The following is a 13,324-nucleotide window of genomic DNA, read 5'->3' on the forward strand; positions in this document are numbered from 1 at the left end:
CAATTTGACAAAAAATAAATTAAACCTTTGCCTTTTTAGTATAGTTTATATAGTGAGATATCAAGAATTCTCACTATTTATTAAAATTATAGACTTAAATCAAATTCAATGGAACTCATCATTCACGTGGTTTTTTTATAAGAATGTTTTTTAGAACTCTTATCCTCTATTTGGAACGAAGAAAATTCAAGAAATTTTGTGATTTAAAATTCGAGAAGTGATTGGAAAATTTTTATCTGTTTCAAAATGACAAATATTTGAAATTTAATGTAATTAAAATTGTGTTTAGACCGGAAACAAAAGAAAAATTTTACCAACAAAAGTTCTTAATGCTGATTTATTACTAGAAAATTAAAATATAACAATATTAATTAGAAAATTTTTAAAAATAGAAAAAATGTCAAATTATTTATAGAAATAGCAAAAAAATACTGATAGACACTGAAGCGTCTATCTTTCTATCACCGATAGACTTCTATCAGTCTCTATCAAAAAATATTAAAAATTTTACTATTTTATGTAAATAATTTTTCTTATTTTTCTATTTTTGAGAATCCCCTAATTAATTAAGTAACCTAGAATGAAATTTCTTTGAAAACTATTTTAATTTGAAATCCCTCCAAATATTCGGATATTCAATAAAAGCATATTATTGTTTTTTAAAAAAATAAAGAAATAAAAGCAGGTTACATTCACGCAATTCACATGATTGAACAAGATATTTCATGATCAAGAACCACTACTAGTCTACTTTTATCCTATTTAAATGTATCCTGAAACGAACATGTATGTGTATATATATATATATGTATGTAGATCTACTTCATAATAAAAATTTAACCCAACTTAACGTCTGAGAAACTAGATTGTTTTCTCAGCAACTCGCAACTCAATATTTTCTGGTGGGCATGATGGTATTATATTTTTGTCCCCATTTTCACATGAATCACGTTCAACATCCATCTAAGAAGTGAAAAAAAAAAAACATTTTAAGCATGATATTGATTAAATTTCTTTCGACATGTCAGACATTTTCATGGATTTGACACTAACATGAAGGTAAATCTATCGTTTAAAAAAATTTTATGAAACTCAAAAAAATAATAATAAAATATTCCTAATGTGAATATAATAAATAATAAATATTTTAACTTGTTAAAAGCATAAAATATTTAATTTCTTATTTTTCTTATTTTTTTATAATTTTTTCAGAAATATTCATCAAAATCACATTTTATCAGTATGTTTTTTTAAAAAAAAATTGAAACTTCAACATTTCATCGGCATCGACTTTTTAAACATTGGTTTTAACTCATTTGAAGAATGTAAAATATTTATTTAATATTTAAAAATATTGTTTTTATTGTTTTTTGAAATACACATCAATATTTTATTGATACTTTTGTAAAAATGAGATCGACAACATCTTCTTTTTTCTTGATAATATGTGGGATGGAGATCAAACTTCTAACTACAAATATTATGTCAGTTGAATTATGCTCATTTTGAGCATCGATATCGACATTTTGAGCTTTGCAAGAGATTTGAGTGGTTGTGATTCCACAAGCTTGGACACGTAACACTAACACAAATAACAAAGCCAATCACCCTTTTCTCTGCACGTGAATTTCTTTATTACATTGGCACAAGAGAGAGTTGATGGTTGGGAATTGCTTCAAAAAGGCCTTTCACTGTTCAAATCCGAGGTGTCCTCACTAAAACCCTCAAGCTTTGCTCACTTACTCTATTTCAAAAAGTGTAGAAGTCCATTCCATTTCATTAACTCGTCTTTACTCTAATTTAACTCATTATCTTTACTTAATACATTCATCAAATCCCAATTATTATACTCATAAGGGACCTCGTGACACATCAAGCCAAATTATAGGCTCCTCTCTCTCTCCTCTTTATTCTAGTTAAATTACGAAAATATCCCTAAACAGTATTACCTTTTACCTTTTATAAACCTTTCGAAACTATTTTTGAGGTGGAAATTAGTTAGAACATTGAACCAAAATTATATGAAGTAGTGTGTAAGTGACCGAAAAGGTTGCAACGAAAATTAAGACCCAAACACTGTCACAAAATCATCGCCCTAGTCATTCCAGGTATTAATTTTCATCTGATATTCTACTTGAATCATAGTTTTGAAACATTATGAAAGATCAATAGAAACGTTATTAGGTGCAAACAGTTCTCATGCGAGATCTTGATTGTTCATTCATATGACTGATACTACTGAAAAAGCCAAAACTCTCATGTTTTTAGATGGTATACTTGACCCATCAGGCAGATTCTCAAACCAATCAAAGAACTCCAAAAGACCAAAAGATTGAATTGCAAACTATTTTTGGCAAAAGCTTTCGAGTTTTAGAGCAAAACTACGATGCATTTTTTGCTATTTTTTGAAACGGGATGTTTCAAAGCGGTGAAATTCTCACATTGGTTAGGAAAAAGAATTATCGTATGTAAATGATGATGATGATTTTTATTGATCCAAAATTTTTTATGTAGTTTCAAAAGTAAAATCGAGAGTGTTTATGTTGATATATTCTTTAAAACAAATAACAAAGTTAAAAAGAGTTTTTCTCTTTTCATTTTCTTTTTTCTTTTCTTTTGATTTAGAGAAAAGAGGACAGATGGGACTTGATGAGCCACAAGATTTGAGAACAGCAGCCCGTGACCATGAGGGATTTTAATTCCATAGAAGAATATATATTTATATAATATAATCGAAACACAGAAGCAAGTACCAGAAATGCTAAAAAACAAGATAGAATCACGAGACTCATAAACTCTGCCTCTCTCTTTCTTTCCACTAAATCAAAAACCAAAATAGACCAATTCACATTCCCTGTTTTTTTTCACTTTTCATTCTGTTTCATATCATTTTTCTGGTCTATAAACCCCCAAAACTCTATAGCCACCTGTCCTCTAACCTCTCTTCTTCACATTTCATCTGCCTTTCTCAACTGATTTTCTGTCCTATATACATTTTCTTAAAAGTAAAAAATGACGGTTTTGATCGATAAAATAATTTAGTCCTTAAAATTTAATTGATAATAATTTAATCTTTATATTTTCAATAGCCCCTAAATTATACTGTGTAATCGTTTAGTCTTTATCATGAACAATATTGCTAAATTTAATGAGACTCCATGCATATGTAGATTGATAAAATTGTTACAAATTTAAAAGTGTATAAGAACTAAAGTAATAGGGGTGTTTAAGACATTGAGTGGAATTTTGAAGCCCAAAGTTAACATGTTAGAGTTAAGAAATCTGTGTTTAGAGTGCAAAGTTATAAGATGAAATTTTTCGATAAATGTGCAAAAGAAAGAAAAAGGGGGAAAATCTAGTGATACGGTAGTATATGGAGGTATGCAACCTCCATTCATCATTTGACACGTCATTAAATAATTTATTAATTTATTATTTATTTATTTCATAGACCCAAATAATTCTTAAATACTACTATTGTGGCAAGCAATGAATGAAGGTAGTATGAAAAAAATTTCATACTACCAAAGTACTAAATATTTTCTCGAAAGAGTGAATGATAGAGTTCTTCGATAAATGTATAAGCTTTAAAAGTGTTTTAACCTAAAAAAATAGTTAGTACAATTTTAGTCTTTATATTTTAAAATTTGTTTAATCTTTGTCCATGTACTTTAATTGTTCAATTATAGTCCTTATACTTTCAATAAATCTTAAATCTATTATATTATAGATTTTTTTTTACATTTGAAATATATTCACATATTGTATTTCCTAATTTGAAAATTATTGTTAACATTTAAACAATTTTGAGAATAAAATTGAACAAACTTTAAAATATAGGAACCAAAATAGTATTTTGACCCAAAAAAATTATTAAAAAAAACCCACATTCCAATTTTTAACTTCAGCTTTTCAATGCTGCAAATATTATAGTTTGAAAGAAAGAGAGCCTCAGATCTGTGTCTCAGGACCCGCCGTGTTCACTCCATGCAAATGCACTGCAGCCATATAATAATAAACATAACATATTTATTTTTAAATTTACTTTTTACTATAATATCCTCCTCTGCTCATCTCTCTGAAGTTGACACGTGTTCTCTTTCTACAGGCTACTTGTTTTCTTTCTTTTAAACTAATAATAAATATACACACATATATATATACAGCTTCAGTCCAGCCAATTTGCCTAACTTCATTTGAGTTCCTTCCTTAAAGCTTGTTCTTTACAACTCAAGTCTCTTTCTTTCTCCCTTGAAAGTGCAATTTTTGTCATTTCTCATTCTTTGCCTCAAATTTTGTTCAAGTTTTAGCTGATAGATTCCATGGAATTCAATGGGGTTTTCATTGTAATGATTTGGATTGTAGCCACTTTGTTGGTGGAAAATTCAAGCAATGTAAATGGAAGATACCATTTTCATAAGGGAAAAAAGGAAGAGAAGCCCAATGAAGATTCCCCTGTTTTTTCACCACCACCAGAGAAGGCTGTTCCTTCAAGTCCAGCTGAGCCAGTTCCTTCAGTTCCATCTGATCCTTATCCTAATGAACCTGGAAATTCAAGTTCTGATTGTGTGTTTGATGTTACTGATTTTGGAGCTGTTGGAGATGGCTGTGCTGATGACACTGCTGCCTTTAAGGCAGCATGGAAAGCAGCTTGTGCTGTAGAATCTGCTACTCTTTTAGTTCCTTCTGGTCTTTGCTTTAAAATTACTTCAACTATCTTCTCTGGACCTTGCAAACCAGGACTTGTGTTTAAGGTCAGCAATTCTAACCCAAATTTTGAATTTCTCAACCTTGCGTACAATCTGGACTACACCCATTCTCATGCATCTCATCAGTCACTTTTTTGTCACATGTCAACTTGTGATTAAGCACTTAGTTGGACTATACAAAGATGGGTGTTGCTCGAGATATACTTAAGTACTTTTTCTGTTTGGAACGTGTACAATTCCATCCCAAACAGGTTTTATATCAAGTTGGAACTTATAAATGAAAATGTAATGAATCAGGTGGATGGGACCTTGATGCCACCGGAAGGACCGGAGTCGTGGCCGAAGGCGGATAGTCCGAGGCAATGGCTTGTGTTTTACAGGCTGGATCAAATGACATTGACTGGAACTGGAACTATTGAAGGGAATGGTCAGAAATGGTGGGAATTGCCATGCAAACCACACAGGGTACCTACATTGCATTGCATCTATTTCACTTCACCATTTGGTTTTTTGTTCTTGAATATTTCTCTTTCTTTCGGTTTCAATTTTCAATGCAAGGCTTAAAATTTTCCTTTCTTTCAATTTTTCAGGGTCCAAATGGGTCAACTCTCCCAGGACCATGTGACAGCCCTGCGGTAAGAAGGAAACACATATATTAATACTATATGTATGAATCAGAAATGCCAACTGAATATTGATATTTGGGTTCTTTTTTCAGTTGATAAGATTCTTCATGAGCAGTAATTTGGCAGTGAATAGCTTGAGAATCCAAAACAGTCCAATGTTCCATATGAAATTTGATGGGTGTCAAGGAGTTCTGATAGAAAAACTGTCCATTTCTTCACCAAAGCTCAGTCCCAACACTGATGGAATCCACATAGAGAATACTAAAGGGGTTGGAATATACAACTCCATGATATCCAATGGTATGAAACAATGGTTCATTCTTGCCCACTGATTTCCAAATGTTACGAAATCGACAATCAAAGAAACAGAAAATGTAAATAGTAGAAAAATGACTAATAATGTGTTTAACTGTTAATTATGTCTATGGGCAAAAAGAGAGGGCAATTTTATTATTAGAGAAAAATATCGTATTACAATTTACAAAGGTGTCAATAGAGTTAGAGAGTTCTTCTAAATCGTAAATAATATAAATACGAATACACTAATTCAAGGCACATTTTTTTTTTTTTGTTGATTTATGATTTGAAAATACAGGTGATGACTGCATTTCAATTGGGCCGGGCTGTGCCAACGTGGCCATTGATGGGGTTACTTGTGGGCCCAGTCATGGAATTAGGTACTAACAATGTCAATTCAATTCCTCTTGAAATGTGAAAATTGCAATCTCCATTTATTTGTTTAACACCAGTCCAACAGAGAGTAATTTGTAGTTGTATGTCTGGTTTTGAAAAAGAGCAGCATCGGGAGCCTGGGAGTCCACAATTCTCAGGCATGTGTTTCCAACATAACAGTTAGAAACGCAGTGATTAGAGATTCAGACAATGGAGTGAGGATAAAGACATGGCAAGGAGGATCGGGATCGGTGAGCGATATCTTGTTCGAGAACATACAGATGGAGAATGTTAGAAACTGCATCATAGTTGATCAATACTACTGCTTGTCCAAGGATTGTCTAAACCAGACGTCGGCTGTGTTCGTCAACCAAGTGTTGTATAAGAACATCAAGGGAACTTACGACGTAAGGAATACTCCAATTCACTTCGCTTGCAGCGACACGGTGGCCTGCACAAATATTACAATGTCGGAAGTCGAGCTGCTGCCACATGAGGGCGAGTTGGTGGAAGATCCTTTCTGTTGGAATGCATTTGGCATTCAAGAGACTTTGACCATTCCTCCCATAGATTGCTTGCAAGAGGGAGAACCTCAGAATGTTGCAGAGACATCTGAATATAGCTGCTAAAAGTATTCCAATGCAAACTCTTAATAAGAATAATAATACTGTATACAGTCCCCACAGCAGAACCACCAAAGAGTCATTTTCTGTAAATGGGTCTTGTTTGTTATGGATTAGGCTCCAACTCCATCCCTTTCTGGGTTCATTTTTAATCCTCCCATATTGTGTGATGTGATACCCTATTGTAAAATGTAGAATAGAGATGTGAGGCTCTCGGTTTTGCCCTGTCTAGTATGTATCTTATAATTCAGTGTATCTTCCAATTTATACATTTAAATTCACCTTTGTGTTGGAGTTTTTTTTTTTTAAGAGAAGAATCGAAGGACATCCAAAAAAAAATAAACTTATAAATGATGCCCTAACAAAAAAATCTGGTAAAATAAAATCTAATAAATAATTACAAAATGCCTTCAACACCGATGCTTAGAACTTAATAACATCGTTAGAGTTACTCCCAATTCCTCTAGAGTGTGTTAAACTCCACTCCTTGTTTGGCCCCGTCTAGTATGTATCTTATAATTCAGTGTATCTTCCATGGAGTTGGGAAGGAAAAGTAGGAGTATTAAAATCCACTCCTTGTTTGGCCCACGAAGTAGGTGAATTCCACTACTAAAAAAACATCTCTTTTATATATTATCAACTCCTTACATTGTGGACCCCAAGGGTTTACAACTCCCTAGATTTCATGACTCCTTACTCCTCACTATTTCACTCCTCACTTCAGATATCTCCTTAAAGATCATGTCTCCTCCCCCAAATCTCTCCCTTAGAAACCAAACCAAGGTAGTATGGAATGTCTTTGTCCCACATTAATTAAAATGGGATGACCAATGTGGTACTCAAGTGACTTGACTCTCCCACTCTAGTAACTAACTTTTGGAGTGCAATTTTTCAAGATGCTTAAGTACCTAACACTCTCATTTTGTCGAAAAAGACGGAGGAAGGAAAAACTTCTTGTAAACCATGTGTCTAACACTCTAAATACTAAAACGGTAAAAAAAAAACAAAAAACAAAAAAAAAAAATAATCTAAACTGTCATAGCTGCTAAGTCATAGATCCAGATCTTCCTCCATTTTGATAAAGAAGGCAACGAAAGACCACCAGTGTCAATTGCCACACAAAGGAGGGGAACCTTCCTTGGGATCTTCACCCTCCACGAAACCGTCTCACTGGCCAAAGAGGGGATTTAATAAGTACTACGAAAGAACGAGCTAAAAAACGAACCCAGTGGAGTTGGGACTCAAAACTGAACATTCCATCTCCTCGATCTAAGGACAATCTCCCCAATCAAAGAGAGGAGACTGGCCGTCGTTTTAGAGCAGTTGGATGTTAATTGAGATGAATAAGTGAGTCAAGTGACTGAACATCTTTAAGAAATCAATACAAAATAGTCTGATATTGAGCTGTGTACTAAATATTAATATTATTAGAACAAGCAGATGAAATGCACATTGTCACTTCCTTCTTTCCATGGTATTCCTTACACCCTGCAAAACACGGACAAACTCGTAGAATATAGAGAAATCAAAACTTGCTATACCCTCAGCGTCTCCACTCTGGTTAAGTTTTGAAGATGACAAACAACGAGAACAAGGATTCTGACAAATGACCAAATCAAAACCACCATATTTATTAATCAAATTGTGAATCTTGTTGCTTGTTAGTTTCTGTATGTCCTCTATCTGTTCTAGTTCCCCAGTTTGTCCACTACTATGCCACCATTTCTTCAAAATCCTCCTCTTTGCTGCTGAACTCTCAACCGAGATCACGACTTTCAAACGGATGCCAAGACGGTGCAAAGCAATTTCCGCCCCGCCAATTCCACTGAAAATGGACAACACAATCAACCCTTCTGGGAACATAGACTTCAAAACAGATAGATGATAACCTAAAGTGTCTATCTGAAAACAGTATTTGAGATATTGAAGCCTTTCCATTGAGCTACTTTCGGCATCTTGGGTGTGATTAACCGGGTAGCCGAGCACGCACTCTAGCTGTTCAGGCTCTATAGGAGCCAGTTTGAACTGGCTGACCCAAATAAGGTTTAATGCTATGCAATGATGAAGAATATCTCTCTGCTGTTGAGAAGAGAGCCGACCGCGAGAATCAGTTAACGTCTTTATCAGCCTATCACACAGCTGAGGTACTCCTCTAGTTTCAGAATTGATGCAGCTCAAATACTTCCTTGTATCCCAGGAAGGCCACCATTTTTTTGTACGTGTAGAATCTTGGATGGTCATTGGAGGTGTCGGAAGGATGTGAGACCTGTTCTCACATGGAAGGTTGTGCACGTAGCCTTCCATTCTACTCAACGCCGAGAAGGACCGAGTGTCCACGAATTCAGGCTCAATGGCATATAGGAACTTGGAAACTTTTTCCCAAGAATCACGAGATATATCCAAAACATTTCCATACAAGAAAAAGGGAGGTTTAGCCACCACCTTATCAAGACTTCTAGAAGGATTTAATTTTATGGGTGGGGGTGGAGGCTTAGCCACCATTGTATCAAGACTTCTTGAGAGATTTAGTTTTGAAGGTGGGGGGATGTCAAAACTGGTGATGTTTGGATTGACTTTTGATTCCACCCATCCAGGACCATATAGAGAACTCAAGTCATCAGCATATTCTTGCTTTGGCCTTTTCCCTTTATTTTTAACATCAAAGCGAGGAATAGGATTCAGAAGGTCATCCATATTTTCTACTTTTGGCCTTTTCCCTTTCAGTATTTCATCAATGTTAACATTCCTCGACAGAGAAACGCCAGCGGAACTGGATTCTTCAGCTTTAACTCTAGTCATATAATCTTCTGGAGTATGTAAACCACCAATGCCAAATGAGTTTGGGGAACACTGCACAAAGCCATGAAAACACGAGAAATTTTAGAATCCCATAGGCTACTATATACTAGCACCAGATGGTTGGCCACATAATACAAGAATCAACTCGGTTTTTTTTTTCAACAGAGGACCAAACACAAAATAAGGGGGCAAGAATAAAGAATTTTTATGAAGATAAGAGGACTTAATATTGAACTCCAAATAAGGTTTAGCAATAGGATTATTGAAATCAAACAAAGTTAACGAAGCTATTTTAGAAATTTGAGACATCTGACTTAAGGTTGAGATTTTTTATAGGGGATGAACAAAATGTGAAGAGGCTGACAAAATTTGGGATTGTGGAATTCTTTTCCGTATTTCTTCTTTTTATTACTTTTTTGTTTTTTTTTTTTAAGGAACCGGAAAATTTTCATTGATAAATTACAAAAGGGAAATTCCTATCCCAAGGATAACAGAAAACTTCTCCAATTGGTCATAAGGTTAGCAAGGCTATAATAACAAAAAAATAAATATAAATAAATAAATAAATAATAAAAAGGGATCAATTTACAGCAACTAAGAGATAAAAAGCTAGAAGTGAGAAAAGGTTGTAACCTTGTTCCTTTTCATTAAAAATGTGAGAGTTTTGCTCAAGCCAAGAAGACCAAAGAAAAGCCATGTAAAATTCAGCCAAAGAGTCTTCTTCTCCTTTTAATAAATGGCCATTAAACAAGAGAGAGGATGTCCCTAGTATTGTAAAACTCTTTAAAGTTTGGTACTCATTGAAAACTCTTGGGAAATGTATGGCTGACTTCATGTTGGGTAGGGAAAGAAAAAGATACGACTTTTTAAGACTAAACTGAAGAGGCCAACAAAGTTTGGGACAAAGTTGAATATTTTATTTCTTGCAAGCTCTTCCAATTTTAGTATTTCTGACCTCTTTGAGTGGAAAATTTTCTGTCATTAGTCAAGGAATTTAGAAAAAGAAAAGAACGCTTAAGAATTTGAATAATCGGTTATTCACACAAGCATAGGTCCTAGACGCATGGATATTAACCTTGTTCTGAGATTAATGTGTTAATAGGGGTATTTAAAGCCAATAGATAAGAACCACAAAAGAAAGAACACTAATAAGGTTTAGCACAAATATTCTGAACAAAGTTCAAGTGTAAGAACCTTAACATTCCCAGGGTAGTCACCAGCAATTCGACCTGTAACAATGGAATCGGCAAGCTCCGAAACTGGAGTTTCCGAACCTGAAATATTGATGCTCGTCAATGGCTTAAAGTTAACCATGAGAAACCCACAAAAAATAAAAGGTGAATGGGATGAAAATCAGTCTCCTGGAGCAAAATAAACAAATAATCCCTAAACATAACATGCAAATTGAAAGAACCAAATGATACTACACCACTAGAAAATGGGATAAATCCACTAGTCACGTGTAATGTGGCATGCTATTAGGAGCCGTTGCTTACCAAACTTTTCAATTGCCAAAGAAACCTCATTCTCAGTGAAGCCCATTTCAAGCAAGCGAAGTGTTTTCTCCATTGTCACAAACAAGGTTTCATCATTTTCCTGAGATAAAATTGACTTGCATTAAGTGAGCATTATTAGAAAAAGGTTGAAACAGTAAATCCAAGACTAAAGGATCATGCTCGAACTAAATATGGTAAGCATAAAGCAAAAAGTAGACTGACTAAGAAAATTGTAATCAACTTGATTAACTCAGTAACAAAAAGTCCATTGAACCAAGCTGGACGAGTTTATAAAATGCAAATGCCATGTATGTACACCATGCATGTCTTTTTGTGATGAGACGTACAACTTATATTATGACAGTTCAAGGCACAAGTGTGCCATAAAGGAAACAAAACGGAAACTGCAAACTAAATTTTTGGGTGCATATGAATGTGTTTTTTGCATAGCATAGTACAAACAAGGGTGGAGCTATAATTTCACGGATATAATTTTTTTTTATCCTAAAAGTTTTGGGGGCATGAGCAAATTAGGGGGAAAACTTCTAACTTTTTAAGTATAAATAATCAAAAGGAGGCAACCGTCCTCCTTCACTCCGCCCTTGAGTATAAACATTATTGTAGACGTGTGTGCATGCATTGCCACGTCTGAGTATGATACTAAGTGATGAAAATAATAACAGAGGAAAAACACAATATTTACAAGGAAACCCTAGACCAAGAAGAAAAACCACGATACAGATCTTTTCTTTTATTATTATAAAACTAATACACTGAATACATGAGAATAGGGTGAATAAATAGACTTGTAGAGAACCCTAGGGTTAGAGGCAATTACAAAAATACCCCTAGAGTAAAAACCCTATTTTCAACACTCCCCTCAAGTTGGTGCATAAATGTCGATAAGACCCAACTTGCTGAGACAATAGTCAAAATTTGGTCTAAGCAGCCCCTTGGTGAGAACATCTGCCACTTGTTGATGAGACGGAATATAGGGAATACAAATGCTCCCGAAGTGTCAGTCAATCTCTACATGTTGGTCCTGTTATGCTGAACTAGGTTGTTCGCAATGTTTATTGCAGCTTTATTATTACAGAATAATCTCATTGGAAGCTCCCTGTTTTAGTAAAGATCAGTCAACACCTTATTTAACCAGATTTCTTCACATATTCCCAAATTCATTGCCCTGTACTCAGCCACTACTCCCTGTTTCTTACTTCGCCAAGTGACAAGGTTACCCCAAACAAAGGTACAATATCCAAAAGTTGACTTTCTATCAATAACAGAGCCTGCCTAATTAGAATTTGTATAGGCTTCAATCGTTCTTTTCCTAGATTTTTTAAACATTAAGCCCTTACCGGGGGTTCCCTTCAAATATCGAAGGATACGCTCAACTGCATTCATATGTTCCTCATACGGAGCTTGCATAAACTGGCTCACAATGCATACTGCATATAAAATGTCTGGTCTGGTATGGGATAGGTAGATCAGCTTTCCAACCAACCTCTGGTACCTTTCCTTGCTCACAGGAACCTCGTTGTTTGTAACACCAAGTTTTGCATTATACTCCACAGGTGTGTCAACAGGTTTACAGCCAGTCATGCCTGTCTCTTTGAGTAAATCAAGTGTATATTTTCTTTGCGATACTAAAATACCTTCTCTTGATCGAACTACCTCCATTCCCAGGAAGTATCTCAGCTTACCAAGGTCTTTAATTTCAAATTCTTTGGTCATTCTCATTTTAAGCCTCAAAATTTCACGCTCATCATCACCGGACAAAACAATATCATCAACATACACTGTGAGAACAGCAACCTTCCCAGAAACAGATCGTTTTGTAAATAGTGTATGATCTGAGTGTCCTTGGTTGTAACCTTGTGCTTTAAGCAATGTAGTAAACCTATCGAACCAAGCCCTTGGGATTGTTTCAGTCCATATAAGGATTTCTTCAGTCTGCAAACATTGTGCTTGAACTGACTTTCAAATCCAGGAGGCGGGCTCATATAGACCTCCTCTTCAAGTTCACCATTAAGGAACGCATTTTTAACGTCCAATTGATACAGTGGCCAATCTTTGTTAACAGCAACTGACAACAACACACGAATAGTATTTATTTTAGCTACAGGAGAGAATGTTTCAGAATAATCAACTCCATAAGTCTGGGTAAAACCTTTAGCAACAAGTCTGGCCTTATTATACCGATCAATCATCCCATCTGATTTGTATTTTACAGTGAAAACCCATTTGCAACCAACCGTCTTGTGTCCTTCTGGTAAAAGCACCTGTTCCCATGTACCATTTTTCTCAAGCGCCCTCATTTCTTCCATAACAGCCGATTTCCATTCAGAGTTCTCCATGGCTTCACGGATATTGCTTGGAATTATTATGGTGTCCAAGCT

At 34.8% G+C, this 13,324-nt stretch overlaps 2 protein-coding genes across 7 annotated transcripts in view; one reads left to right on the top strand and one right to left on the bottom strand.

The window, feature by feature from the left end:
• Window positions 1–4,175: 4,175 nt before the first annotated feature.
• Window positions 4,176–6,861, top strand: LOC120092588 (polygalacturonase At1g48100). Its single transcript, XM_039050720.1, has 6 exons — window positions 4,176–4,754; window positions 5,007–5,174; window positions 5,300–5,344; window positions 5,428–5,635; window positions 5,931–6,012; window positions 6,135–6,861. The coding sequence occupies exons 1-6, from the start codon at window positions 4,323–4,325 to the stop codon at window positions 6,634–6,636; spliced, it is 1,437 nt and encodes a 478-aa protein (XP_038906648.1). The 5' UTR covers window positions 4,176–4,322; the 3' UTR covers window positions 6,637–6,861.
• A 1,003-nt stretch (window positions 6,862–7,864) lies between these two features.
• The window catches only part of LOC120092586 (probable inactive DNA (cytosine-5)-methyltransferase DRM3), a 13,921-nt gene continuing 8,461 nt past the window's right edge, over window positions 7,865–13,324 (bottom strand). For all 6 annotated transcript variants that reach the window (XM_039050715.1, XM_039050718.1, XM_039050714.1 and 3 more), the window contains 3 exons: window positions 10,926–11,025; window positions 10,624–10,703; window positions 7,865–9,480 (listed from right to left, as the gene is read on the bottom strand). In XM_039050715.1, the coding sequence (XP_038906643.1) occupies window positions 8,086–9,480; window positions 10,624–10,703; window positions 10,926–11,025 (1,575 nt within the window). In that variant the 3' untranslated portion in view covers window positions 7,865–8,085. The remainder of the gene's footprint in view (window positions 9,481–10,623; window positions 10,704–10,925; window positions 11,026–13,324) is intronic.

The sequence above is a fragment of the Benincasa hispida genome, chromosome 12 (genome assembly GCF_009727055.1).
Source record: "Benincasa hispida cultivar B227 chromosome 12, ASM972705v1, whole genome shotgun sequence".
Taxonomy (NCBI): Eukaryota; Viridiplantae; Streptophyta; class Magnoliopsida; order Cucurbitales; family Cucurbitaceae; genus Benincasa; species Benincasa hispida.

Excerpts from the sequence above, each read along its gene's own strand:
- LOC120092588 (XM_039050720.1), top strand. The coding sequence starts at position 4,323 with ATGGAATTCAATGGGGTTTTCATTGTAATGATTTGGATTGTAGCCACT. Across the intron at positions 5,175-5,299 it reads TGCCATGCAAACCACACAGG|GGTCCAAATGGGTCAACTCT; the intron begins GTACCTACATTG and ends TCAATTTTTCAG. Across the intron at positions 5,345-5,427 it reads GACCATGTGACAGCCCTGCG|TTGATAAGATTCTTCATGAG; the intron begins GTAAGAAGGAAA and ends TTCTTTTTTCAG.